Source organism: Lissotriton vulgaris, chromosome 1_1 (genome assembly GCF_964263255.1).
Source record: "Lissotriton vulgaris chromosome 1_1, aLisVul1.2, whole genome shotgun sequence".
Classification (NCBI taxonomy): domain Eukaryota; kingdom Metazoa; phylum Chordata; class Amphibia; order Caudata; family Salamandridae; genus Lissotriton; species Lissotriton vulgaris.
This window is the reverse complement of record NC_141685.1, coordinates 1,182,247,096-1,182,274,153: the sequence shown is the minus strand read 5'-3', so window position 1 is coordinate 1,182,274,153 and position 27,058 is coordinate 1,182,247,096. Positions and strand designations below refer to the sequence as shown.

The window sequence follows — 27,058 nt, the reverse complement described above, 5'->3', positions numbered from 1 at the left end:
TCCACCATCACATCCATCGCCACATCCACCACCACACCCACCACCACCACATCCACCACAACATCCACCACCCCATCCACCACCACCCCATCCACCACCACCACCACCGCATCCACCATGACCACCGCATCCACCATCAGCACATACACCACCACATCCACCACCACCACATCCACCATCAACTCCAAATCCACCTCCACATGCACCACCACATCCACCATCACATCCACATCCACCACCACATCCACCACACCCACCACACCCATCACCACATCCACCACCCCATCCACCACCACCACCCCATCCGCCACCACCACTGCATCCACCACCGCCACCGCATCCATCACCACATCCACCGCATCCACCACCACATCCACCATGACATCCACATCCACCACCACATCCACCACCACCACATCCACTGCATCCACCACCACCACATCCACCACATCCACATCCACCGCATCCACCACCACCACATCCACATCCACCACCACACCCACCACCACCACATCCACCACCACATCCACCACCACATCCAACACATCCACCACCACCACTGCATCCACCACCACATCCACCACATCCACTATCACCTCCACATCTACCATGACATCCACCGCCACATCCACCACCACATCCACCACCACCAACACATCCACCACCACAGCCACCACCACACCCACCACCACCACATCCACCACCACATCCACCACCACCACCGCATCCACCAACACCACATCCACCACCACCACCACATCCACCACCACCCCATCCACCACCACTGCATCCACCACCACCACCGCATCCACCACCACTACATCCACCGCATCCACCACCACATCCACCATCACCACCACATCCACCACCACATACACCACCACATACACCATCACCTCCACATCCACCGCCACATCCACCACCACATCCACATCCACCGCATCCACCACCACCACATCCACCACCACCACCATCACCACCACATCCACCACCCCATCCACCACCACATCCACCATCACATCCACTATCACCTCCACATCCACTACCACCACCACCACCGCATCCACTACCACCACATCCACCGCATCCACCACCACATCCACCATCACCACCACATCAACCATGACATCCAACCCCACATCCACCACATTCACCACATCCACCATCACCACCACATCCACCGCCACATCCACCACCACATCCACCACCACCACATCCACATCCACCACCACATCCACATCCACCACCACATCCACTACCACCAACACATCCACCACCAACACATCCACCACCACATCCACCACCACACCCACCACCACATCCACCACCACCACCGCATCCACCAACACCACATCCACCACCACCAACACATCCACCACCACATCCACCACCACACCCACCACCACCACATTCACCACCACATCCACCACCGCATCCACCAACACCACATCCACCACCGCATCCACCATCACCACATACACCACCACATCCACCACCACCACATCCACCATCAACTCCAAATCCACCTCCACATGCACCACCACATCCACCATCACATCCACATCCACCACCACATCCACCACACCCACCACACCCATCACCACATCCACCACCCCATCCACCACCACCACCCCATCCACCACCACCACTGCATCCACCACCGCCAACACATCCACCACCACATCCACCACCACACCCACCACCACCACATTCACCACCACATCCACCACCGCATCCACCAACACCACATCCACCACCACACCCACCACCACCACATCCACCACAACATCCACCACCCCATCCACCACCACCCCATCCACCACCACCACCACCGCATCCACCATGACCACCGCATCCACCATCACCACATACACCACCACATCCACCACCACTACATCCACCATCAACTCCAAATCCACCTCCACATGCACCACCACATCCACCATCACATCCACATCCACCACCACATCCACCACACCCATCACCACATCCACCACCCCATCCACCACCACCACTGCATCCACCACTGCCACCGCATCCATCACCACATCCACCGCATCCACCACCACATCCACCATCACCACCACATCCACCATGACATCCACATCCACCACCACATCCACCACCACCACATCCACTGCATCCACCACCACCACATCCACATCCACCGCATCCACCACCACCACATCCACATCCACCACCACACCCACCACCACCACATCCACCACCACATCCAACACATCCACCACCACCACTGCATCCACCACCACATCCACCACATCCACTATCACCTCCACATCCACCATGACATCCACCACCACCAACACATCCACCACCACAGCCACCACCACACCCACCACCCCCACATCCACCACCACATCCACCACCACCACCGCATCCACCAACACCACATCCACCACCACCACCACATCCACCACCACCCCATCCACCACCACTGCATCCACCACCACCACCGCATCCACCACCACCACATCCACCGCATCCACCACCACATCCACCATCACCACCACATCCACCACCACATACACCACCACATACACCATCACCTCCACATCCACCGCCACATCCACCACCACATCCACATCCACCGCATCCACCACCACCACATCCACCACCACCACCATCACCACCACATCCACCACCCCATCCACCACCACATCCACCATCACATCCACTATCACCTCCACATCCACTACCACCACCACCACCGCATCCACTACCACCACTTCCACCGCATCCACCACCACATCCACCATCACCACCACATCCACCATGACATCCAACCACACATCCACCACATTCACCACATCCACCATCACCACCACATCCACCATGACATCCACCGCCACATCCACCACCACATCCACCACATCCACCACCACCACATCCACATCCACCACCACATCCACTACCACCAACACATCCACCACCAACACATCCACCACCACATCCACCACCACACCCACCACCACATCCACCACCACATCCACCACCACCACCGCATCCACCAACACCACATCCACCACCACCAACACATCCACCACCACATCCACCACCACACCCACCACCACCACATTCACCACCACATCCACCACCGCATCCACCAACACCACATCCACCACCGCATCCACCACCACCCCATCCACCACCATCACTGCATCCACCACCACCAACACCCCATCCACCACCACCACCACTGCATCCACCACCACCACCGCATTCACCACCACCACATCCACTGCATCCACCACCACACCCACCACCACTACATCCACCACACCCACCACCACTACATCCACCACCCCATCCACCACCACCACCCCATCCACCACCACCTCTGCATCCACCACCACCAACACCCCATCCACCACCACCACTGCATCCACCACCACCACCACCACCGCATCCACCACCACCACATCCACCACCACATCCACCACCACATCCACCATCACCTCCACATCCACCATGACATCCACCGCCACATCCACCACCACCACATCCACCACCACTTTCACCACATTCACCACCACCACATCCACCACCACTTTCACCACATCCACCACCACCACATCCACCACCACATCTAACACGTCCACCACCACTTTCACCACCACCACATCCACCACCGCATCCACCTCCACCACATCCACCACCACTACCGCATCTACCAACACCACATCCACCACCACCACCGCATCCATCACCACCACATACACCACCACACCCACCACCACCACATCCACCACACCCACCACCACTACATCCACCACCCCATCCACCACCACTGCATCCACCACCACCACTGCATCCACCACCACATCCACCGCATCCACCACCACATCCACCATCACCACCACATCCACCACCACATACACCATCACCTCCACATCCACCATAACATCCACCGCCACATCCACATCCACAACCACCGCATCCACCACCACCACATCCACCACCACCACATCCACCACCATCACATCCACCACCATCACCACATCCACAGCATTCACCACCGCATCCACCACCTCATCCACCATCACCACCACATCCACCACCACATCCACCACAACATCCACCATCACATCTACTATCACCTCCACATCCACCATGACATCCACCGCCACATCCACCACCACATCCACCGCATCCACCACCACCACATCCACCGCATCCACCACCACCACATCCACCACCACCACCACCACATCCACCACCACACCCACCACCACCACATCCACTACCCCATTCACCACCACCACCCCATCCACCACCACCACTGCATCCACCACCACCACTGCATCCACCACCACCGCATCCACCACCACCACATCCACCGCATCCACCACCACATCCACCATCACCACCACATCCACCACCAGATCCACCACGACCACATCCACCACCACATCCAACACATCCACCACCACTTCCACCACCACTGCATCCACCACCACCACATCCACCACCGCATCCACCACCACCACATCCACCACCACCACCGCATCCACCGACACCACATCCACCACCACATCCACCACCACACCCACTACCACCACATCCACCACCACCGCATCCACCACCACCACATCCACCACCGCATCCACCACCATCACATCCACCACCACCGCCGCATCCACCACCACCGCATCCACCAACACCACATCCACCACCACCACATCCACCACCGCATCCACCACCACATCTACCACCACCATATCCCCCAGATCCACCACCACCACATCTATATGTGTGTGTGTGTGTGTGTGTGGCTCTGTCTGTGTGTAGGTGCAAATGCAATGTTCTTGGATTTTCGTCACAATAAAATACACTGAACATAATCTTCACAAAAGTTATTTACAAACGTTTAAGGTATTGCCATTATAAATTACAATAACTTTTATTTAATTATTAATTATTTACAAAATTAAAAGCCATTGTTATTTGTAATATCCATACATCTAAGTCACGTAAATACAACACACATTGCATTACAAATGCTATAGGTGTCACATTTGCGAAAGTTAAAACTATTGACATTGTAACTGACAAAGCTATTAATTTTGCTATTTTCAAAACGAACACATAAATAAAAAAAGTGTCATTTACAATACCAATCGCTCAAACTTTCCTAATGCGAGACCTATTGCATTTCCAATGCTTGTTTGGGACCTGGGGGGCCTTACACGCACTACAAGGAGGGGTGAGATCTCCTCAGACGGCTGCGCTGCAGTAGGACCGCCTCCACCTCCGGGTGAGTCTTTTAATTGTCTTGTCTGGGCCGTGTAAAGGGCACAATACGTTCCGTGCCTTCAGTGTTGGGGGGGTCTCTGAAGGGTATCTCGGAGCGTCGGTGGCCATGCTTAGGGACCTTGGGCTCCGTTATGAGGCAGGCTGCCTCTTTTCTCGGCACTCCCTCCCTCGCCGCGGCAGCTCTTCCCAGATCACACGCTGCGCAGGGGTCCGTCAGTGCTGCTCTGCTCGGCTTGGCTGCAGGCTGGTTCTTCGCTTCTCCCCCCCACCGCCGCAGCCACACGCTTCACGGGGGTGGGGAGGTGTAGGCGCTTCACTGCGGGCTCCGCTTTCTTTTGCAGCGCCTGGCAGCTCACCACATGCTGCGGCCTCATTTGCCCCGCCGCCACAGCAGCCTCAGTCTTACGCTGCACGGCGGGGGCAGGAGTCGCTGCAGGCAGGCCGCGGGTGGGCTCCGCTGGTCCTGCTTCACTGGGGGGCAGTGGCCAGCGCCGCCCACACTGTCGGGGCAAAGTTTGTATTAACAGCGGGTGGGCTCCGCTTTACTGTACCGTCATGAGGGGGGGACGCTTTTTGCATGCGCGGCCCCCCAGGCATTTCCCGGCGCCTGGGCTCACCCCCGGGCCTGTTCAACCACGCGGGTGGGCTCCGCAGTGGTCACTTCAAGTTCGTGAGGGCCTTTAGTAGCGGCCTGGTTGCGTCCGATGCGGGTGGGCACTGCTCGGCTCACTCTTCACCCCACGCGGGGGGCAGGTCAGGCTTGGTGGCAACCGGTGCGGGTGGGCTCCGCTTGGCCTTCAGTTTTCACCCCACGCAGGGGCCGGCTCAAGCTGGGCTTATAAGGTGCGGGGTGGGCTCCCGGTCACCTTCTTATTTCCAGGCAGGCCCGGGGCTCAGTACACGCCCTGCAGGCCTCTCGGCGGCCGGCGGCGATCGTTGTAGGGGATGCCCCTGGGCGGGCAGCATTCTCTCCCCCTCTTCTTGGGCTGTAGCACGCCGGGGGACAGACACCTCGTCGCCAATGTAGTGTTGGGCACTAGGCCCGCATTACGGTGATCATGGAGACGCTGACACAGTGTATTAGCTTGGTAAACTGGCCACGAGCACAAGCGCTCTGCCCCCTTTATTAGCCAGGTCACCTGACTCGTGACGCTGGTGGTGGGTGGGTGTATCAGTGTGGGTTACAGATTGTAAAATACAAGAACGTGTCCAGCAGGACACTACAGCCTGGTTGCCTGCTGGATCGTAGAGGTCAGGCCGGGTTAAATACTGCTGCTTCGTAGCTCTACTGCTGCGGCGGACAAAGGAAAGTGCTGTGGTAGAGACGGCTAGAACCTCCCACCACCGAGATGTCATCCCAGTGAGGTGACGCCCGACCCGCACAGGCCACGACCTACCTGGCATGGTGTGGCCCTCAGAAGAGCAGGTTGAGGAGGGATGGCGTCCAGCTGAAGACCTGAGGCCGTGGGCAGAGGCAAATGCCCACAGGCCACCCCGCACAGGAAAAACTACTTTAGACACCTGAGAGCCCTATGTAAGTCGTCAGTGAGCGCTTGAGCAGAGCTGGTGCAGAAGGGGCAGTAAGTGACCAGGACCGGCCATCCGTGGTGTCTACACGGCCAGTGTGCTGCACCCCCGCATCGCCTTTATGGCTTTGTGTGATGTGCTGGACACCCACACCTCCACTGTGTCTGCACCGGCTGTGTTTGTTGTGCTGAACTCCCCCCTCCCCCCCACGGGGCCTGCAGTGCTGGCTGGACTTCCCCCTCAGTGTTTGCAGGGTTTTGTGTGCTGTGCTTGACTCGGGCTGTGTGTATGCCGCCCCAATCAATGCTTTTGTACGGACATTGTGTGCTGTGCTGGACTCCGCCCCCTGCAGCGTGTGCACGGCTGCGCTGGGTCTTGTCCGGTAATTATAGGGCCTGGTAGCTGGCGCAGGCACTTCAAGACGCCCCTCGCTAAGGACCCGGTACATATTGCTACCATTCGTACGTATAGTACACACTTAAATGTAGGTGTTGCATTTATGGCTGAACGCTAATTTTTGATCAATCTTGGAGGATGAAACGTTGAGCTCCTTTCCCTTTCTCCTATAGACTGCACAAATATGTGTTTGGCAGGCACTTACGCCACTGAGCGATGCTATGACTTACTACTGCACATGCTAGTTCGTCCTGGAGTTTTATTTTACTTCATATCTAAGGCCGCCGCTTGTCCCCCTCCCCGCCGCTGCTCCCCTGCGGCCCCGCCCAGCTTCGCTAGCTTTTGCCGCCCATTGGCCCACCCCGCTCCCGCCTCCCAACTGCCCCGCCCTCCCACGGTCCATTTATAGTGGTCGCCGCGCGGTGGTGAGCTGTGACCTTTGCCCCTGCCTGCAGGGCTGGTCGCTCCACACACCGCGCAGCTCCCTCGCTGAGTGCCGGGACCCCCGACCCCCCCGCTGCTGCCTCGCACAGGCGTGTGCCGGGACCGCCACTCTTCCGGCTCATTTCCTGCTTGTGCCCCTGAGCGCCTTAGCGGTACTTTCGCCCGTCTACAGCGTTTGTTGGGATTTTTGTTAACTGTTTTGCATTGACCATGTGCTTTTTTTCCCCTTTGTGCCTCCTATGCCGTCCTCGTGTCCTCCTTGCCGCTTGTCCCCCTCCCCGCCGCTACTCCCCTGCGGCCCCGCCCAGCTTCGCTAGCTTTTGCCGCCCATTGGCCCACCCCGCTCCCGCCTCCCAGCTGCCCCGCCCTCGCTCCGCCCCCCACTACGCCATTTATGGCGGAGTCCACGCGTACCCGCAGCGTGCACGCGCAGCAGGCGCGCCGATTGCGCGCCGAAGGTGCGCCAAAGGTAAGCCCGTCTGCGCCCGTCCGCACCAGGACCGCGCCCAGTGCCAGGACCCCTGGCCCCCGCAGACCCCAGCCCGCCTGCCGGACGTATGACGCCGCCACCCTCAATGCACTCAACGCCGGCCGACTCCCGGGCTGCTACCGAGCCACCCCGAGACGCACCCACGGACCCTTCTGCTGCAACTCCTGCAAGTTCACCTGCATCCTGACCAGCACTACTCCAGCACCAACCAAGACCAAGACGGGCAACAGCAGCAGCCACCTGAAATGCATCCTGCTCAACAACCGCTCCGTCCACAGGCACGCCATCGAGATCTGGAACCTGCTTGACACCGCAGCCCCAGACGTTGCCTTCTTCACGGAAACCTGGATGAACGCCTCTTCAGCGCCCAACATCTCCATCGCCATCCCAGACGGCTACAAGATCATCCGAAGGGACCGCATCAACCACACCGGAGGAGGCATCGCCATCGTCCACAGGAACACCATCCGCATCACGACCAACACCGACGACACCCTTACAACCGCCGAACACCTGCACTTCCAGATCCACACCGACCCCAAGACCACCCTCAGAGTCACCCTCATCTACAGACCCCCGGGAACACGCACACAATTCAGCGAAGACATCGCCGACTTCATCAGCCCGCACGCCCTCTGCTCCGCTGACTACATCCTCCTAGGGGACCTCAACTTCCACCTGGAGAACAACAACGACCGCAACACCACCCCCCTGCTGGACAACCTCGTCAACCTGGGACTCAAGCAGCTGGTCACCTCCCCCACCCACTACGCCGGACACACACTCGACCCTGTCTTCTCATCCAGCAAGGACATCGCCTTCAGCCACGCCACCGGACTCCACTGGACGGACCACAGCTGCGTCAACTTCAGCTTCGGAAGGACCACGATCCATCACCACCAGCAACAGGTTGCACGCAGGAGCTGGAACAAGATCACAGCCGACCAGCTCGCGACCTCCCTGAGCGTGAACCCGCCCACCAGCACAACGAACCCAAGCCAGGCGGCCACCAACCTCACGAAGTGGATCAGCGACTGCGCAGACGAGCTCGCCCCCCTGAGGACCCCGCCTAGCAGACCCGGGAGCAAGAAAGCCCCATGGTTCACCGGCGAACTCAAGAGCTCCAAGAAGAACTGCCGAGCCCTCGAGAGAACCTGGCGCAGCGACCCAACTCCGGACAACATGGCTGCCCTCAAACTCGCCACCCGAAAGCACCACCAACTCATCCACGCCACCAAGAAAACCGCATTCAAGGAACGACTGGACAACAACGCACACAACAGCAAGGAACTCTTCAACATCGTCAAAGAGCTCTCCAACCCCAACGCTGGAAACAACGACATCACCCCTTCGCAAGACCTCTGCATTTCCCTCGCCTCCTACTTCCACAACAAGATCGCGGACATACACAACAGCTTCAGCACTCAACCGACGCACGCCACGACCGAACCACCGCCCCCCACCACCACCCTCCGCGCCTGGACTCCGATCAGCACCGAAGACACCGTCCGCACTATGAACTCCATCCACTCCGGATCTCCGACCGACCCCTGCCCTCACCACGTCTCCAACAAGGCCTACGCTGTCATCGCACCCCACCTGCGGGACATCATCAACACCTCCTTCGACACCGCTACCTTCCCGGAGAGCTGGAAGCACGCCGAACTCAGCGCTCTACTGAAGAAACCATCAGCCGACCCCACCGACCTCAAGAACTACCGCCCCATCTCGCTGCTCCCGTTTCCTGCAAAAGTCATCGAGAAGACCGTCAACAAGCAGCTGGACGCCTTCCTCGAGACGAACGGATCCCTCGACCCCTCGCAGTCTGGCTTCGGGGCCAACCACAGCACCGAGACCGCCCTGATCGCAGCCACCGATGACATCCGAGCGCTGCTCGACAAAGGAGAAACAGCGGTCCTCATCCTCCTCGACCTCTCCGCGGCCTTCGACACTGTCTGCCACCGTACCCTAGTACAACGCCTCAGCAACGTCGGAGTCCAGGAGAAGGCACTGGAGTGGATCATCTCCTTCCTCGCCGGAAGGACACAGAGAGCCCGCCTCCCTCCGTTCAGATTTGAAGCCACCAAAGTCATCTGCCGCGTTCTCAAGGCTCCTCGCTCAGCCCAACCCTCTTCAATGTCTACATAAGCCCCCTCGCAGACATTGCACGCCAGCACAACCTCAACATCATCTCCTACGCCGACGACACCCAGCTGATCCTCTCCCTCACCAACGACCCCGCCACCGCCAGAGCCAACCTCCACGAAGGGATGAAAGAGGTAGCCGAATGGATGAAGAACAGCCGCCTGAAACTGAACTCGGACAAGACGGAAGTCCTCATCCTGGGATCCTCACCCTCCGCTTGGGACGACTCCTGGTGGCCCCCCGCCCTAGGCAGCGCACCCAAACCAACAGACCACGCACGCAACCTGGGCTTCATCCTGGACTCCTCCCTCTCCATGACCAGACAAGTCAACGCCGTCTCCTCGTCGTGCTTCAACATCCTGTGCATGCTACGTAAGATCTTCCGGTGGATCCCCACCGAGACCAGGAAGATGGCCACCCAGGCCCTCGTCACCAGCCGTCTGGACTACGACAACTCCCTCTACGCCGGAACCACCGCCAAACTCCAGATGAGACTCCAGCGGATCCAGAACGCCTCAGCACGACTCATCCTGGACATCCCCCATCGCAACCACATCTCCGGACACTTGAGAGACCTGCACTGGCTCCCGGTCAACAAGAGAATCAACTTCCGTCTCCTCACCCACGCACACAAAGCCCTACACAACCAAGGCCCAGGATACCTCAACAGCCGCCTCAACTTCTACGCTCCCAAACGCCAGCTTCGATCGACCGGCCATGCCCTCGCCGCCGTCCCCCGCATCCGAAGAGCCACCACAGGGGGATGGTCCTTCTCCTACCTCGCCGCCAAGACATGGAACTCCCTCCCGGCCCACCTCCGCCTGACCCAGGACCACCTCGCCTTCAGGAAGCAACTCAAGACCTGGCTGTTCGAGCAGTAGCGGACCCCCCTTGTCCCAGCGCCTTGAGACCCTCTGGGTGAGTAGTGCGCTATATAAATGCGATGATTGATTGATTGATTGATTGATTGATTGAGGCTCTGGGCTTTACTTTTGAACATTGCTTTTTAGACTGTGACTTCCTCCGAACCCACTACCCACCAAATAGAATAGATCTGTTATATGCAACTTCTGCGATTTTCTATTCCTATCTAGATAAGCTTACCATTGCAACTATTTCCTTTACAAGTTCATACTTTAGTCATAATTTTTATGTATTTATTCAGCTGCATCATCATTTTCTCAGTAAGGAAGTGTTATTTGTTGTCAGAGGCTGTGAATAATACAGAGGGGTCCATATGGCATGTTTAGGGGGGGAGGGGGGAGATGCTGACACCGCCAGTATGACAGTGCGGGGTAATACAGTGACGGACTTGGCTGTGCAACAGGGCGCAGGCGGGGCTTCCAGCTCTGATGTAGCACGAGGAGGACGCAGGGTCCTGTGAACAGGTTGTGGCAGAAGGATGCCAGCGAACAGACTGAGGGCCCAACCTGACTGTCCTTCCCCAGGCACGGGCCATAGAGATGCAGGATGTCCGAGGTCCAACCACACGGTATTTGCAGGTCTCAGCCATACAGAAGCAGGGATTGACGGTCCTTTACATATATGTTAGGGGAATGTAGGTTAAATTAAAGACACAGAGGCTAACATTACGCATAACTCTTAACACCTCTCTTACACAACAGCACACTTTAAAGGAATCATAGAGAACTCTAAAAGCAAGAGTGTCTCTTAGCACACAACAGTGCTCTCCCACATTTCACAATCCTCCTGTTCCTGCTTCTGAAGACAGGCCAACTTAAGTAACTTCCATATAGGACTCGTTCAAATGACAACCTGCATGTACTACTCCTTGTTTTCTATTCTGTTTTCTCCCTTGCCACTCTTCCTTGGCCCTCTCTTTCATTTTCGTCTCCACAACGTTACTTCTCTCTCTATGTCTTTCTCTGGCGCACACACTGTTTTTATCTTCCCTTCTCCCTGAAGCAAAGACAAAACAATTGCTCAGTTAAACAAGCATATGCAATGCAATAGGCCTCGCATTTTTGCGAGTTTAAGCTATTGATTGGCATTGTAAATTACAATGCCTTTTATTTATCTGTTTTAAAAACCAAAAATTAAAAGGCATTGTCATTTACAATGCCAATAGCTCAAACTCAAGTAAATGCAAGACCTATTGCATTGAAAATGCTTGTATTATTGTCTTTTCGTCTCTTAAGATCCCTTTTTATGTCTCGCCTAGCGAACGCAGTGCATGCGCTGCTTCGCCTTGGCAAGACTATTGTCAGTTGGTGCGCGAAGGGAGACAAACCATGTGCGCGCCCAGACAGGCGATGTGCACGCGCATGGTGTCTCCTCTCTGGCTCCCACCACGTGCTCACACGCTCCCATCGCGTGCTTGTTTAAGAGACATGCACGCGTCTGGCGCACGCGTGATCACATGTCATGCTCGCTTGTTCTTGCTGGTTGCCTGCAGACGGCTAACCAGTGGTCCCAGTGCATCCCGTTTCTCTCTTGTGGGAACGCCGACTTGAGCTCTGATCCTCTCTTGCTGAGGGGCACCCAGATGCTGCCTCCCCATGTCCCCTTGGTGCCAACGACTTACTAGAGCAGGGAATGGAAAAAGAAAGGCGGCCATATTGCTGTGAGTGGCGAGAGACCTGTACCGACCCTCTCTGATGTCGGACTACCTCGGCCTGTGACGCTGCACCAGCCTCGGTGCCGTAGACAGCTCATGGGGTCCTCCGGACGACCGAAGTGCAATGGTGGAGAATAAAAGAGGTGATCCCGTGCTGAAACCCTGTTTTCCTGCCCAAGGTGCTACTGTATGCTTCGGACTGCCTGTGCTCTGGAAGTGGCTCTCTCGACCACTCCCAGGCATGGCCCAAGTGCTGTCTAGGGGTGCAGTGTGCTACCCCTTAGATCTGTCGACAAAGGGACTCCCCCATCACTTCCCTCATGTGCGTGACTCTTCTGAAGCAGGGGCATTTTACACACCTTCCCACATAAAGCTTGGAGCTACGTCACTTGCACTCAAGCATCGGTACACACAGTAGCTAAATCGCCAAATGACCTTCCCTTGCGGGTAGCTCCCGTCGCACTACTGCACATGAGAACGACTTACCTGCATCGAAAAGAAGTACAGCGAAACACACTGTTCTGCATCAAACAGCTCCCCACCACCTCCAGAGGCCCTGATATGGAACTTGCCACTGTATGGCCATTACAGAATGAATGCTCTGGATGTTTGGTAATCCCACTCCTCTGCGACCAGTATATTCTCAATCACCCTCAGGGTCTCTCTCTGGGGGATGTTGGTATACAACGACTCAATATCGGGTCCAATCAGCAATTCATTATTAGGATCAAATTCCAGCTCCTTAATGAGGTTGAGGACCTCACGGGTATCCGTCAAATACACCAGCATCTCTTGTACTATGGGGTGGAGATAAAAATCACAAAATTTGGATAGAAGTTCGAGTACTAAATTTATCACCGACACTATAGGCCGACCTGGAGACAGATGAGTTGGTTTCTGTACTTTCGGTTGAGTATAAAAGTACCGTACCGTTGGATGTTGATTACATAGAAACATAGCCTCCTTCTAGCTAATCCAGCCATGTGAAACAGCCTCTTCTACATGGGTACTGATTTCCCTCATTAGGTCAATCGTCAGATCTTTTTCAAGGATAGTGTAGTTTCTTCTATCACTTAAGAGGCGCCAACATTCGTTGTTGTATGCTTCTTTTCCTTAAATGACAATAGCCCGCCTTTATCCGCAGATTTTATTACTATTGTCGGACCATACAATCCAAGGGATCTTCACCCTGAAGAAGGCCTTTTTGACCCATCAGGGCTAGAGTGGATGGCCGAAACATGTTAGTACTTGCAGTGGGGATATAGGGGCAGGTACCCCTCCTGTATATCCCCAGATCGCATTATTTTTAACCCTGTCAAGGGGAACCAGGAATAAAGGTATTGCAAAGGTATCTCCTTAGACAGTTTTATTCTATTACTTTTCTGCACTAACGATCCCTTCTTGAGGGATCATTCTTTCCTTTCACAAACTTTCTTTTCCTTTTCTCCCTCACCCCTAAAAAAAGAGCTCTGTCCAGTGCGTTGGTCTGCGCCTGGACGTCTGCATCGGCCCTATGATGAAGCATGCCACTGCATAGTGGGTGAGGGCAGTATTATAAAATCTTTTGATTTTCCTTCTTCTTCTGGTTCTCACTAATTAACTATTCACACTAAGTGGAGGAGTCTTCAACTTCACCATACCTGTAGACTTTGAGCAGGAAAGGTACTTTGCTTGGGAATGTTTCCTTTAATGGATCATAAACCCACCGTGACTCAGAGCATAATGTATTTTTTCACTTCAATCTCTCTTATGCTCAGGGATGTGGAGTTTTGCCTCCCGCTCCCAAACAGAACTATATTAATTGCATAACAGAGTCATGACCTGAACCCAAGCGCCAAAGGCAAACGTTTTGAGGATCTTTGACCAACACTGGTTACCTGCAGTCTCACCAGGGCATGAATCATGTGTTTTTCAGAGGAAACATCACCCCCTACACTCTGTTTGACCATAAGTTTTTTGAAGTTGTTAAAAAACCAATAAAGTTGACAGTGAGTCTGACTCGAAGACTTCAGAGTGCAGGGGTGATGCTTAAATGCAGCTCCATTTTGTAACAATATAATATCAGGCAATGTATTGGTGGGGATGTAGCGGCAGAATAAGAAGAGGTAAGGGAAGGAATCGCCTGGGAAGTTGGGGCATGGGATTGTAATAACATACTACCTATACCCAACCATTAAAGTAGCTACAGCCATTAACCGCCATACACAGGTCTTACAGGAAGAGCTCCCTAGATTAAGAAAAACAAACCTGACCAATTACATTACAGACATGAAACTGCTTTGACATAACATCTTAGACTATCAAAATAACTTAAAATGATTATGCAGCAATACAATTAAAGTGCAGGGTGACAGCAAGTAAAGTAGGTGGCTTTCAAAGTTGGCAAGAATATTTGCATGTACAAAGGCATACGATTTGTTTCAGACTCTGCTCTCTATCAGTACATACAGCTGGTCGCTCACTTACCCAATATTTGCAGGTACTTTTTCAGGTTTGTTCTGTTCCTCTCCAGGAGAAAAGCCCAGAAGGTGTCTATTGTGATGCACAGGATTTCCTCTGCCAAGATATGTGCTGGGGTCCTTCGCAAACAGACTATGAACAGAGCAAAAGCAGAAATATGCAATCACCCCTTTTTGCCAACTTTAATTTATTTCATTACAGTTTATTGGCTCAGCGAAAATATTGCATAATACGAGCATTTAAAAAATAAACTGGCTGTATGAAACAAAACTGTGTAGCACCCTTTAAGGTGCACTGATAACGAACAATTCATATTATGTTAAGGTTATGAATGAGGTGCCCTCTTCCATCAAAAAAGTCTTCTTGGAGCTGAAGCATATGATTTCACTACACTGCAACATCCACATCTTAATCTTCCTAAATGGAACATGTTTTCAAGGCAATTTAGTACACAAAAGGTAATGGAAGTATGCTTGCAATAAGTCTAACCACTGGCAATTGCTCTACAGTAGTGCTACAACCCATGGTTCTTTTAACTACAATGCCACATCAAATTAGATCCAGTTATAAGCATAGGTTTAATAGCAACAGTCCAGCCCGAACTACCATGCAAGGTCCTCTCTGAACCGGACACAAGCCACCCAAGACCGATTTCACCCTGATTGGGTGCAGTGGAACACTGAGCAAGGGACACACGTATTGCGAGCATTCCCCCATCGCCCATTGTGTGTTTGCTATTTAAGGCAATTTAGGGAAGAAGGGTGTTCTACCGTGTTTGTCTGAGCACTGTTTCCATGGTCAGGTTAATGTTTCCTAATAGTGAGCAAGAGTAAATTGATGAATCAGTTTCTCATTATCTGAGGAGGAGGAGGGGCTGCAAATTCAGAATTTAATTTGTGCCAGTGATTGCAGGTAGCAGGCAACAGTATTCAGTTTTATTGACAGGAACTTATTATTAGGGTACGGTATCGTTAGGAATTAGCATGAACAAACATTAAAAATTCACTGAAAAACACGTATAGTTAGGCTGACATTTCACTTGCACAAAACCAGACAAATTCAGCCGCTATAGTTAGCTGATCTAACTAAAACTCGCACCCCGCAATGCACTGCTGATGACGTCACATAGTACATGACTCCTGATATGGTCAGTGCCATCAGTGAAGGCATCTCAAATGACGACATCCACTTAATCTCTGATGCACATCCTCACACCCTAATATAACCTTTTATACACCCACTCTAAAATACAGACTATCATTCTCGAAACCACAGACACACCAATACAAGTTAGTGCATACCCACTCATGGATTCATAGCTCTATACACACATACACTCAATCACCCACCCACAAAGCCACTCATACACGCAGTCACTCAACAATACATCCACTGTTTCTTTATTAAATACAAAGGAAGGGGGTGCGCAGCCCCAGTACCGAGACCAACTCTGACCCCCCTGACCCCATCCTCGGGACTAAGCCTTTGCTTATTTTTTTTTTTTTTTACAGGGTAGGGGGCCGTGTGGCCCCCCTCCCCAGACAGATTTCGGCCACGGGGACCCCATCCCCTGGGGCCTGGTCAATTCTCTTTTTTTTTAAATGTTTTTTTCAAGGTTGAGGGGCCGAGCGCCCCCCTGCCAGGCCATTTTGTAAAACTAAGTTCCAACAAAGCTGTTGTACACCAGTCTTCGTCAGAATCCACAAGTTTATTATATGGTAACTACCAGATAATAAACTTGTGGATTCTGACGAAGACTGGTGTTCAGTGGCTTGTTTACAAGATGGTGTTTCTGTAATATATATATATATATATATATATATATATATGGATAATGTTACTTAGCCAGTAAGCATCTGCTCTTGGCATGTACAGCTGTAGATTCACATGCTTTGCATACTCCTGCCATCTAGTGTTGGTTCCCGATGTTTGCAAGTTGTTTTTCTTCGAAGAAGTCTTTCCAGTCACGAGGAAAGGTGACTCCTCCTTTTCAGTGATAGTGTGCATGGGCAACAACTCCATTGTTAGATTGCTTTCCCGCAGAGGGTGAAAATGGAGTTAGTAAGTGTAGAACAGAGATGTCCATGCGTATTTATGTAAATGTAAACTGTAACAACTACAGGTGACTGGGGAGGCAGGTGGGGGCATGTGAATCCACAGCTGTACATGCCAAAAACAGTAGCTTATTGGGTAAGTAACATTATCCGTTTGAGGAATGTGAGCTGAAGATCGCATGCTTTGCATAGACTATAAAGCAGTATGCTGCCAGAGTGGTGGCTAACCTGTAGTTGTCTGAAACAGTGTTTTGAGTACTGTCTGGCTTGCATTAGCTTGTTGCCTCGCTAACACATCTACACAATAATGTTTGGTGAAAATGTGTTCGAAGTAGACTATGTTGCCGCCTAACAGATGTCAGCTAGGGGAATATTCCCCAAAAATGTCATAGTAGCTAATATTTTGTGTGTGGAATGAGCTCTAGGGGGTATTATCAAAGTTCTCTTTGCTTTCGCAAAACATGTCTGGATACAAGGTTGGTAGCAATTGGGCTGCCATGATTTTTAAAAGATGCCCGTGTGAAGGGCTTTCCAGTTTCTTGGATAGTTGTTTGTAGGCAAATATTAAGGATTGAGCTTTTGCTGTGATCTCCTTTTTCTGCTCCACCGTTGACAGATTTCTTGCCATTTTGATGCTCAAGTATTTATAAACTCTTGTTTCCTCTATTTGACAGTTCTTTGCGTACCATTTACAGTTTCCTTGTCTTGGGCCCGGTAATCTTACCACCTTGGTTTTGGATTTATTAAATTCTAAACCTTGAGAACCCAGGTAGTCTATAAGTTTGTTTATTGTCCTTTGCAGCCCGATCAGAGTTTGACTTACCAGGACAATATCATCTGCATACTGTAAGTATTGAACCGGCTGCTTTGCCAAATTCGGTGGGTGTCCATTTATTTGTTCTAAGTGACTGTTCAAGTCTGCTAAGTATAAATTAAATAAGCATGGTGAAAGGACGCAGCCCTGTTTTAGTCCGTTTGTTATATTTATTTTTGAAGAGACTCTTTGTCCGTCCCCAAGTTTAACAGTGGCCCATGTTTCACTGTATAGTGATTGTATTGCATTTATCAGTGGCTGTGGCAATCCCCATGCTTTTAGTTTCTTCCACAAACGGTCCCGCGGCACTCTATGCCGCTTTTAGGTCAATGTAGCAAGCCACTAATACTCCCTTTTTCCTTTCAGCTTTTTCCTTAGGAATTGTCAAGGCTGTTAGGTTTGTAATGGTGCCCATACCCCGTCTGAAGCCTGTTTGGAATTTTGGGATGATGTTGTTTTCCTCTGTCCACTCTTGTAGATGTTCCAGGATACATGAAGCATAGAGTTTGGCCTCTACGTCGATCAGGGCGATCAACCTGTAATTCCCAGGTTCTGTTCTGATGCCGCTCTTATAAATTGGGTGGAACAGGTTACCGCTCCAGGACTGTGGGATCTTATTGTCTCAGAAAACCTGGTTAAAAAGAGGTTTAGATATTTTGCCCAAACATCCAGGTCTCATTTAAACAGGGCGTTAGGTAGCCCGTTTGGGCCTGCTGCTCCTTCCGCTTTCAGATTTTTTATCAGTGTTTTTATGCGTTTAACAGTTGTCAGAGTTTGATCATCTGCTTCCCAGCTAAACAGGATTTTTCCACTTTCAATAGTAGTACTGGTTGCCCCGGGGTGAGTTTCTTTTTCCTTTACATTCAGTGACCTTGCTGCATCTGCCTTTTCTATTCCTAGTTTGGGGTGTACAATTTATCAATGTATTCTAACCAAGTGTTTTCACTTATTCCGATGTTGTTTTGCTTTCCGTATCCTTTCATTAATTTATTGATTATCCCCCAAAATTCTTTACTGTTTGGCAATTTGCTTGCCACAGCAGATCTTCCCATAACTTTTCTCTGTATTTCCTTTTTTTCCACTCTACATTCCACCTTATAGTCTTTTCTCATTTTTGAATCATTCCCCTGTCTATTTTTTCCCCATTTTAATTGCTTGCGCTTTTTGTCTTACCTCTTTGGCAATATTTCTTTTTTTGTTTCTCAGCTGTGTTGTGTACCATGGCTCTTTAATAGCCCCATGATTACCTTTGCTTATTGGTTTTGCCGGAAATTTGTCCAGGAGTGCTTCACATAGATTTTCCCAGTTACTTAATAATTGTCCTTCTGACTCCTCAGCATTCTCTATGTGTTCATTCACCATGTTCATTATGTTTTCCATGATGTTTCCTCTCCATTTGAGCTTCCGTAAATTATATATTTCAGGCCATGCAGCTAATGATGCTACACACTCCTTTTGCTTGATGTTTAAGTATAATACTGTCTCCTGAGGGAAATGATCGCTCTCAGGTCGTGTTGAGATGCGGAAATCGTCTACCCGGGGCGTTAACTCTTTACTAATTATCGTATAATCAATAATTGATTCTTTTTTTCCACAATAAAAGGTAATACTGGCCGGTTGATCTCCCTTCATGTTTCCATTTAGGATGACTAGGCCTAGTTTTTTCAGCTTGTTTCGTGTATTTTAATTTTTATTCTTATTCTTCTTTCCTCCTCTCAGATTATAGTTGAAATCCCCTGATATAATCATATCGTGATATTTATGTGTGACTTGTAGTGTTTTTATTAAGTCTATTAAGGATGACAGTTTCTCCTCTTTTTTGTTCTTTGCCAGATGAATATATATGTTGAGAATTATTATCTTATCTCCCCCGCCTTCTCCTTGTGCAGGGAGATTTTCTTCCACTTTTATTATTTGGATCCAGTTTTCTCCGGGATCCATTTCCTCCGTTTTCCAGTCATTTTCTATTGCAGTATATATGGACAAACCCCCTCTTGGATGCCCATACTTGGAGGTTTTTTCCGCCATTATGTGAAATTCTTCGTAGCTTTCCAAATGCTTTGGAGAAGTGTTCCAAGTTTCATGTAGCAATATTACTTTAAAGATACTTAAATAGGTGAGGGTTTCTTGGTCTTGTTGCATTTCGTTAAAACCATGAACGTTCCAGGAGCAGATCATGGTCTTTTTCTCATTTTGAATTATAGCCTTATTGTTTTGTTCCCCCCTTACTGTGCTGTTATCTTCAGGATCGATGTGAATTCAAGGTGAGGGCTAACCAGGACCAGTCTTGATTTCCTTCTGATTGGGTGGCTGTTTGCCTATCCGTAATATTTTGCACGCCGGCTCCCCTGCATGTCACTTGATTTGGTGACGTACTTCTGGCTCCTTTTAGTACCGTAGGAGAATTCCCTTTGTTTTCGGAAACCCGGATGCCTCGTCATTTATTAGCGGGTATGGGTATTTTATTAACGGTGGATATGATATTATTACGCCCCAGGTTGCAAAGGTCTCCCTGGTGGAAAAGATCAGTTCCGTTGTCTCAATCGATGCCCATGTTGTTCTACTTACTTCCGAATCCATCTCCATGTTTATTTGGACAAATTCTAGTGCCAAGAGATCGGACGATGGAATTTCCCTTAATTTTGGAATTTCTCTGAATAATCTCATTATATTACCACTATTTAGTATGTCGTTTTTTCCCTTAGTTTGATATTCAGGCTTGAAGATTAGTTTACGGCCTGTTTCTGCTGGGTTTGGTTGAGGTACCTGATTTCCATTTTGTTCCCTTTTTTCCCAATTTAGATATGAGATTGCCTTTGTGTGGTGGAGCAAAAGCACCAAAGAGTTGCTTTGTCTTGCGAAATTCTTTAGTTCTTTCAACATAATATAATAGAGCTCTTTTAGGTTTAACTCTTTTTTATTTGAAATCTGCACCTGGAAGACAAACCATTCAGAGTAGACATTACAACTTCAACAGCAATAATATACATGAGAAGGGAAAGGATAAGGCTTGAAAAATCATTAGAACAGTCCAGTATTCCTCTGATCTGTTGCTGCGTTGATCTGCAAGGAAGGGTGCTTCGTGCCAACCAGGTGGAAACTCCCTTTCTCCCTCCCCCCCAACATTGCCAGTGCCCCTCCCCGTCCCTCCCTGTCCAGTGCTCAAATCGTTCACCCCCTGTGTCGCCCCATCAGGCCTCAGTTCGGAGTCCCCTCGTTTCCCTAGTGTTAGGCCTCGCCCTCTGGTTCCGTGAGACTTAACAAGCGGAGATACCGTGGGCATGTAAGTTCTCTGAATTCGGTGATCAGTAAAGTGCGGAATGGTTGCCAAAGCTCGCCAAATTGATCTTTATCTCCGGCTAGAGTAAGGGACATCTTCTCCACCCCCAACACCCCCCATAGCCGATGGAGCCAACCTGTTGTGGAGGGGATCGTAGCAGTGCGCCAGTGTATCAAGATGTTTTGGATCGCTGAGCCTAGGGCGATAGCCATTTGGCGTCCTCTTCGTGAGCGTAGAGGGTATGTTAATGGGTTAGGGAGCCCCAGTATGATGTAGGCGGGGAAGCGGGCCAACTCGGTGTGGAAATGTGTATCTATGTCAACAATCACATGTGTCCAGTATGGTTGTATTAGGGGGCAGTCCCACAATATGTGCAGTAATGTGCCAAGTGACCGCAACCCCTCCAGCAGTTCTTATCTTTGCTGTGGTCCATTTCACTAACGCGTTCTGGTGTATAGTACCTATATGTGGTCACCTTAGTCAGGGTCTCAGTAAGTTCTGAGTGATATGCCGAGTGTTGCGCTCTGTAGGATATTTGGCTCCATTCTTTGTGTCTCAGGGTCCTGCCCAGCTCCCTCTCCCAACGTTCCCTTCCTGGATTGTACAGATTGGTTGATTGTGGTTGGAGGAATTTGTAAAGGTCCGATAAGAGATTGGTGTCCGAGGTGCGAGTCAGTAACCATCTCTCATATGGCCGAAATTGTCGATCGGCTGTTTCCCTCACCTGTGGCTGTAGAGCCCAGTGGCGGACCTGAAGGTAACACATGCGTTCCGTTTCGGGGAAGTTGTATTCTTGTCGGAAGAGGGGGAAGGGGAGCACACCTTCCGGTCCATAGATGTGACAGAGGCAACAACATCCTGCCAACCGCCAGTGGGTGTAAACCCCCCTTGCCATACCAGGGGTGAAGTCTGGGTTGTCGACCAGGGGTGTAAGCGGTGAGGGAAAGGTAGTGCGATCGTGTACCATGTTAGTGGCATCCCACGCTTGCAGCGGGACCCGTGTGACGAATGATGCGTAAAGGTTAACCGGACGGGCTGCTTTGCTAAGGAATGGGATTTCCTGAAGTGGACGTCCCACTATTGCTTGATCCTGGAATAGCCAGGGTTTTTCGGACTCCCACCTGCTCCATTCTACCAAATAGCGCAGTTGCGCCGCTTGGAAATACTTGCGTAGGTCCGCTATTCCTAGCCCCCCCCCCTCCTCGGGGGCAAGCGTGGTCAAGGCCTTTTGCATCCTCGGCTTCCGGCCCTGCCAAATAAAGCAGGCAAGATCCCCCTGCGTTTGCCGGAGCCATCCCACGGGCGGCTGGAGTGGCAATGCTTGGAAGAGGTACAGAATTTGAGGTAGAATTGTCATTCTGACTGCCGCAATTCTGCCCAGCCATGCGAGGGGAAGGCTTTTCCATCGACCCAGTTCCTCACGTACTTTCTTTTGGAGCGTGGCGTAGTTGACCGCTGTCATCGCAGGGAGTGTGGAGGTCAACTGGATCCCAAGGTAGGGCAACGCATCTGACGCCCACTGGAGGGGAAGGGTGGTCTGCATGTAGTCCCTGGTGGTGAGTTTCAGGGAAAGGTCAAGGGCCAGTGATTTATCTGCATTCATTTTGAAGCCGGCTACTGCAGCAAAATCCTCCAGTTCCGCCAAGCTCGCGGGGAGGGCCGTCCGCGGGTTGTCAAGTGTGAGCAAGACGTCGTCCGCGTAGAGGCTAATGGTATGTGTGTAGCCACCGAATGTTATCCCTGTCACCGCGTTGTTTTGACGGATCCTCTGGGCTAGTGGATCCATATAAAGGGCAAAGAGCAGAGGCGATAGCGGGCACCCCTGCCTCGTGCCTCTTTCAATGGGAAAGCTCCGGGAGCTGTGGCCGTTAACTTGGACCACTACTGTTGGAGATTTATAGCAATTAAAGATGAAGGTGCAGAATTTTTCACCAATGCCAAGTTTCTTCAGGACCAACTCTAGGTATGGCCAGTGAACTCGGTCGAATGCCTTTTCGGCGTCAACTGCCAGTAGCATACGTTCTCCTGGGGTTCGGGAGGTCCTCCCTATAAGATGAGTAACTCTCTTGGTGTGGTCAACCGTTTGGCGGTCCGGTATGAATCCCGCTTGGTCTGGGTCTATGAGGCCCGGCAGGTGGGGGCCCAGTCGAGCTGCTAAAATGCTCGTGTATAATTTGAGGTCGACGTTGAGTAGCGAGATGGGCCGATACGAGCTGCATTTAGATTTGTCTTTCCCTGGTTTGTGGATGACTGAGAGAGACGCCCGCAGGAGGTCTTGGGGGATGGCACCAGGCTCCGAGAAGGTGTTGAAAAGACGGGTGAGGGTTAATATCTCTAGTCCAAGGTTTTAGGGGGAGGAGCTAGGAGGAACATGGCGGCCGCTAGGTGAATGGTCGTAGCCACCTCTCTCCTTCATGGAGCAGCGAGTGTTTCCTGTAAAGCCGTAGCTATGTAGTCCCCCAAAAAATATGCAATCACCCCCCTGTTCCCCCGAGTGGTGATAAGGATAAGGCGGAGCGAAGCTGTGCTGTGGGAGATATGCCCCCGGATCTTAGCGTGTCTCCGATGGTGTGCGGTGTAAGGCGAGAGACCAGCGAGGGTGGCGTCTGGGCGAGTAGGTAATGGCTGTGGGAGGAGGCAGCCAAGCAGCGGAAGAGGCGCGACTCTGCTTTGCTGACGTTCCGGGTCAGTGGAGGCAGAGCCAGCGGCAGCATCTTCAGCGGCATCTTCGGTGTAGAGGCGGCGCGGGAGACGCCGTCAGAAACCGCAAGTTGTCTAAAGGGCTGGCATTACTGCTGTGTGTGCTTTAAGGAGGAGGACTGTCAGGAGGGTAGGAAGGGGGAGGTCAGGGCACAAAGTGAGAGCAGCGATTTTAACCCCAACCCCCCTCAGCACGACGTGCACAATTTTACTGGCGCCATGGTCAGCTGTATGGAAGTGGAGGGTGGAGGTGGAGGTGGAGGTGATAAGGGTACAGGAGGTGAAGGGAGTACGGAAGGCACTGGCTACGTAGAGGGGATTCAAAAACCAGTGAAAACAAACAGATATACGTTAAGAGCCAGGACAGTGTTTGATGGCAATAAGGATAAACCTGAATACCCCCCACGTGTTTCACCCCCCATCTTGGAAGTAAGAAACGTACAAGGAGGGGGAGAGCAAAGCTGAATACTTCTGAAGAGTATTTAAGCACTAAAAGCATCAAAAGTCGAGGGAAAAATAAGGCAGCAAAGTCAGTAGAGGCTAGTATCAAAGTTACTCCCTCACTTAAAACCTACTAAAAGGTAATGTCAAACATCACCACGACTACCTCTATCTTTGCCCCCGCAATCAGTGGTGTCCCTAAGGGTACCCAGCCAGCTCAGTCTATACAACATTTACAGTCTCTCCAGCTCGACCAGTGTATTAAGGTCACCCAGTCCTTACCTTTACAGAACACTCAGCCTATTATGGCAGTCCAGGAAACAAGCTGCATGCAGGCACCAACACAGGGAGGTGTTGGTGATGTTGTTGAGAACAGAATGGAAAATCATAATGACCAACAGGAGGCTGCAACAGTACATCCAGATATCGGTTTGACCAATCGTTACTCTATACTAGAGGAGGGTAGATCAAGCAGCACGCAGGTTCTTAGCATAACGGAGAGCAGCACTGGTACACTGAATATGTCACAATCAGCCTCTACAACCCCCCTTGACCAAATAGGTATAGAGCTCCCTTTGAACAACACCAAATCAGATGCAACAACCGGTACACTGGCCGATATACTACTGGCAATGAAGGATGAAATTACCAGTAGGTTTACTGTCTTGGAAACTAACCAAGCTGAGCTGGCCAATAGATTTTCAGTCTCAGAGGCTAACCAAGCAGCAATAAAAGCTTCATGTGAGGAATTAACCAAGAGGGTGGACGAGGTCACGCTTAGGACCGAGGCAATGGAGTCAGAACTCCCCCAGATTAAGGATGCCCTAAGTACCACTGAAGCTGAGGTTATTAAGTTGTCAGCTCAGAATAAGGAGCTAAAAGAGGACATTGAGCATTTGGAAAACTATTCACGCCGAAACAACTTGAGAATACTGAATGTGCCGGAAGCCATGGAGGGGGGAGATATAAAGGGGTTTGTAATTTCCCTATTGAAGGGGACAGTGTTAAAGGACTCACCGGAGGTGGACTTGATACATGACATACAAAGGGTGCACCGGGACCCTTTTAGGAGAAATCTCGCAAAACAAAAGCCCAGGAAGATTCTGGTGAATTTCTTAACCTACTCCATAAAAGAACAGATTCTTTCTGCTGCATTAAAAGAGGGCCCCATATATTTTAACAGCTCTAATCCCTTTACCTTCCAAATAAGATCGGACATATCACATATCACCGCATCAAAACAATGGGAGTTGGGAAAAGGCTATAGGAGCTGAATAGCTTAGGAGCTAAGGCACAGATGAAATTTCCAGCACAGTTGAGAGTGATGTGGGACAATAAAATGCACTCGATCAGGTCAGGGGAAGAAGCAGACACCCTCATTGCTAAGATAAGGGTTAGTAAAGGGGGTCAGGGGGGGAAGTAAAATATTATAGTGGGTCTTTTACCATATATGGTGTGGGATCAGTAGGAAATAGTGTAAGATAAAAATTTTAAATTGATATGGTTGCTCCATGGGGGGGGGGAGGCTAAATAGGCTTTTGCCTATTAGTAGGGAGGGTTCCTCAGGGGCAGAGGGGCACAGGGTAGAGGGAGGGGGGGACAGGGTAGGTAGGGGGTCACGTGGTAGGGGAGCAGAGGGAAAAAAGAAAAAAAATCATCTTCATCTAAACCTTTCATATAGCCATAGTAACTTTTGCGCTAAACCCAGACAATGTTTTTTAAGAGGGAATAGAAGAATATGGCTGGTATGACACTAAGGAATAAAGGGATTACATTTATTTCCTGGAACGTCAAAGGGTTAAGGTGCCCCCCGGAGACAGAGGTTAATTCTTAAACATCTCAAAATATCAACCGCACAAGTATGTCTACTACAAGAGACACATCTGAGCGGGGAAGAAAGCACCGCAATCTTCTCCAAGGTTAAATGGGTAAAGTCTTTTAGTGCCTCAAGACAGACAACACAAAACAGAGGGGTCGCAATATTAATCAAACAAGGAAATCCCTGTAATACAAGAAAAGAACAATCAGACACCTCTGGTAGATGGTTGTCTGCCTGTTTGGCATTTGAAAACTCCGAGATGGTCTGTGCCTCTTTTTATGGTCCAAACACGGATGACCCGACATACATCCACAAATTACAATCTGTGTTGATGTTGGAACCCACACCACATGTGATAGGAGGAGATTTTAACGTGTTGATGGATCCTCTTAAGGATAGATCTAACTTAAGCCATTACAAAGGAGCTGTGAAGGTGCGTCGGGCACTAGTCAATATGGTGCACGATATGGATTTAGTTGATCTGTGGAGGGAGAAAAAGGGAGATCAGAAGGGCTTTACGTTTTATAGTAAGAAGAACTGTCATTCGTCCAGGATCGACTATATATTTATAGATAGAGGATCCATAGGTAATCTAGGGGAGATCCTAGTACTCCCGAGTCACTTGTCCGATCACGC

At 51.0% G+C, this 27,058-nt stretch overlaps 1 protein-coding gene across 2 annotated transcripts in view; it reads right to left on the bottom strand.

Moving 5' to 3' along the window:
• ATF6 (activating transcription factor 6) overlaps positions 1 to 27,058 on the bottom strand; it is a 1,839,477-nt gene that overhangs the window by 602,151 nt on the left and 1,210,268 nt on the right. For both annotated transcript variants that reach the window (XR_015309808.1, XM_086964422.1), the window contains exon 10: positions 15,321 to 15,446. Coding sequence is in view for 1 of the 2 variants with exons in the window: in XM_086964422.1 (XP_086820548.1) it covers positions 15,321 to 15,446 (126 nt within the window). In the remaining variant the exon portion in view is untranslated. The remainder of the gene's footprint in view (positions 1 to 15,320; positions 15,447 to 27,058) is intronic.